Source organism: Equus quagga, chromosome 5 (assembly GCF_021613505.1).
Source record: "Equus quagga isolate Etosha38 chromosome 5, UCLA_HA_Equagga_1.0, whole genome shotgun sequence".
NCBI lineage: Eukaryota > Metazoa > Chordata > Mammalia > Perissodactyla > Equidae > Equus > Equus quagga.
In genome coordinates this window covers 31,838,463-31,842,133 of record NC_060271.1, presented here as the reverse complement: position 1 = coordinate 31,842,133, position 3,671 = coordinate 31,838,463, and the positions used below count along the sequence as shown (strand labels likewise).

At 51.9% G+C, this 3,671-nt stretch overlaps 1 protein-coding gene across 1 annotated transcript in view; it reads right to left on the bottom strand.

Annotated features, from left to right (window-relative positions):
• Positions 1–1,875: 1,875 nt before the first annotated feature.
• LACTBL1 (lactamase beta like 1) overlaps positions 1,876–3,671 on the bottom strand; it is an 11,941-nt gene continuing 10,145 nt past the window's right edge. Inside the window, exon 6 of the mRNA XM_046660599.1 lies at positions 1,876–2,857. Within this exon, the coding sequence (XP_046516555.1) occupies positions 1,876–2,857 (982 nt within the window). The remainder of the gene's footprint in view (positions 2,858–3,671) is intronic.

Genomic DNA, 3,671 nt, shown 5'->3' with positions numbered 1-3,671 from the left:
TCAAAAAATAAAAACAGTGACAATACCAAATGCTGGCAAAAATGTGGGGAAACTAGATCACTCATACATTGCTGGTCAGAATATAAAATGGTACAGCCACTCTGGAAAATAGTTTAGCAGTTTTTTAAACAAAACTATCATTCAACGCAACAGTTGCATGCTTGGGCATTTATTCCAGAGAAATAAAAACTTACGTTCACACAAATACTTGTAGACAAATGTTCATAGCAGCTTTATTCATAACAGCCCCAAATTGGAAACAACACAATTGTCCATCACCAAGTGAAGGTTGAACCAACAGCGGTGTGTCCACACCAGAAACCACTGCTCGGCAACAAAAAGAAACACACGATTGATACTTGTAGGAACTTGACTGACTCTCCAGAGACTGATGCTGAGTGGAAAAAAAACAAACCCAAAAGATTACATACTCTATGACTCCACTTATATATTCTTGAAGTGCCAAAATTACAGAAATGGAGAACAGATGGGTGGTTGCCAAGAGTTAAGGAGGGGGTGGCAAGCAAGCAGGTGTGGCTAGAAAAGGGCAACAAGAGGGATTCTTGCGCTGATGAAAATGTTCTGTGTCTTGATTGTATCAATGTCAATAACTTGCTTGTGATATTGTACTCTAGTTTTCCAAGATGTTTCCATTGAAGGAAACTAGGTAAAGGATACACCAAATATTTCTTACAACTGCATTTGAATCTACAATTATCTCAAAATAAAAAGCTTCATTTTTAAAAGGACATGCAAAATACAAGCCCAAATTTTGTATTGGATTTAATAGGCATATTCATCAGAATTTTAAAACGCATGCTCTGCAAAAGACATTATTAGGAAAAGGATTTGCACCCAGAGCATATAAAGAACTTTACAATATGATAAAATACAATTAAAACCACAGTGAGACTCTGACTTCACAACCGCTAATGTGGCTAAAATTGAAAAGACTGACAATGCTAAGTGTTAGCAAAGATGTGGAGCAACGAAACTGTCACATATTGCTGGTGGAAATATAAAACAGTACAAGTGTTCAGAAAACTCCATGGCAGTCACTCCCAGATATTTGCCCAAGAGAAATGAAAGCATGTATTCACAAAAAGACTTATCCAGGAATGCTTTTTCACAATAGCTCCAATCTGGAAACAATGCAAATGTCCATCAACAGGTGAATGGACAAACAAATTGTGGTATATCCATACATGGAATATTACTCAGCAATAAAAAGGAACAAACTATTGAAACACACAAAGACATGGATGAACCTCAAAACACCATGCTGAGCACAACAGACACAAAAGACTACACAGTATGATTCTAGAACAGGCAAAACTGATCTGTAGTGATAGAAGGATCAGTGGTTGCCTGGGGCTCAGTGCAGGGGAGGGCACTGACTGCAAAGAGGTAAGAGAGAAGCTTTGGGGGTGATGGAAATGTTCTGTATCTTGATTGTGGGGGTGGGTATAAATATTTGTCAAAATCATCCAGCTGTACCCTGATAACATGTGTATTTCATTTTCTGTACTTTGTAACTCAATAAGGTTGATTTTTAAAAGACAAAATGCAAGCCATATTTTGTCTTAGATTCAACAACCACAAAAGTACTCTGCCAGCTCGCTGTTAAAGTTTCTCCATGCTTACTCTTAATTTCTGCACTAAACTCTTCCACGCCCAGGGATAACGAACAGTTTGCAAACCGGCTGTGGTCCGCAAACCACACTTTGAGTAGCATCACCCTACCCGGCTTGGCCCACTCCTCGGGTCTCTAAGGGACATCCCTGCAGCCTTACCTTTCAAACCCAGGTTGGAAAGCTGGGAGGCGAGGAAGAGGGGACCGGGGGAGGGGAGGGGGACTCTGGACAGAGCCCGGGGTCACTGGCTCTTGAACACGGGTTTGTGCGGCAGCCGCAGCACGCGGTACGTGTTCAGGCCGGGCACGTCGAAGCCGGGGGACAGCCCGTGGCGGTCCAAGGGGTAGAAATGCACGAGCTGCCCATGCTGGGCCTCGAGGGAGAGCCAGGAGTCGCCGAGCGGCAGCGCGCACGGGAACTCGCGCGCGACGTGCAGCTGGAAGACGCGGCCGCGCAGGTGGCGCAGCGCCAGGGTGCGGAACGCGGGCGGCACGAGCGCCTCCACGCGGGGCCCGAACTGGTGCAGGCGCAGCTCGCCCGCCGGCCCGGCGCGCACCTCGTAGAAGGTGAGGTTGGCGAAGGTGAAGTAGCCGGCGAAGGGGCGCGCGCGGGGCGGCGGGGCCGGGCGGCGCTCGGCCTCCCGCAGGGCCCTCTCCACCGCGGGCAGGAGCACGTCGTAGGCCTGCGCCACCAGGTCGGGCCCGGGCGGCCGCGGCCCGGCCAGGAGCAGCACGAGGCCCAGGCGCAGCGGCGGCACCAGGGAGAAGGTGGCGGCGTAGCCGTCCAGGTCGCCGTCCTTGCGCACCACGCGGTAGCCCCGCTGCGCGTGGAACTCCCACGGCGTGCCCGTCTCGTTGGCGAAGTAGGCGCCCGGGCAGGCCAGCAGCGGCGCCAGCAGCGTCTTGGCCGCGTCGGGCCGCAGGAGCCGCCGGGGCCCGGCGCCCAGGAGCACCATGGCCAGCTTGGCCAGGTCCGCGGGCGTGGAGTACATCTGGCCCGACGGGCGGTACCAGCCCAGGTCGTAGAGCGGCGCCGGCCGGCCGCTGCCGTAGAAGCCAGCAGCCAGGCGAGCGCGCACGAGCGGCGTGAGGTCGAAGCCCGTGTCCGCCATCCCCAGCGGCTCCAGCACGTTCTCCGAGATCCAGCGCTGGTAGTCACCCTGGGCGGTGTGGGCTGCCAGGACGTGGGCCAGAAGAGAGAAGGCCAGGGTGCTGTAGTGGCACCTGGGGGAGGGGGTGCGGAAACTGGGATTTAGCCGTGGATGAGCATCTCCAGGCCCTGCGTAGCCCCCTCCCACCTGCTTGGACTGGCTAAAATGCCACCAGAATTCTCTGGAGTGGGTGGGGCTGAGAAGGAACCCCCTTCCCCGCATCCCAAATGGTCAGACCCAAGAGAGACTTCGGCGATCGTTGATACAGCTCCCTATTCAGCATCTGGGAAGACTGAGGCCCAGAGAGGGGCAAAGAATTAACTAGAGTCACACAGCAAGTTGGGGAAAAGCTGGGCTCAGCAGTGCACCTGGGAAAGTGGTAAAACAAATCTTATCGGTCCTTTACACTTTAGTATGATTTACTTTATGAAATGGAGTACTCGAGTCTTGGATGATTGTGATCATGTAGGTCAAGGATTACAAATATGAAACGGGATTTCACCCCTGCCTTCTTCCGAGCCACGCCAGACACCAATAATCAGTAAGAAGTCTCTTTTCTTTCCCAGAGCAGATGTAGGTTCAGAATTGCTAAAATACTGCCTCAGGAAAGCACAGAGATGGATGAAAATCCACAAATCCTTTTAGACATTCCTGAACTCTAGCCGAAAGTCCTTTTTCTGCAGATGAAGAAGGCAACGTCCACGAGGAGGGACCTGGTTGGACTTGTTCGCTGCTGTATCTCGGTTGAGCACCCTCCTGGCACAGAGTAGGTGCTCAACTCAACTCGTCATGTTGAGTTGATGAATGGAAAGAACCTGCGGCTCAGACAGAGCTGGATCTGGGCCCAGCTGCCCCTCCCCCCCCCCCCCCCCCCCCCCCCCCCCCCC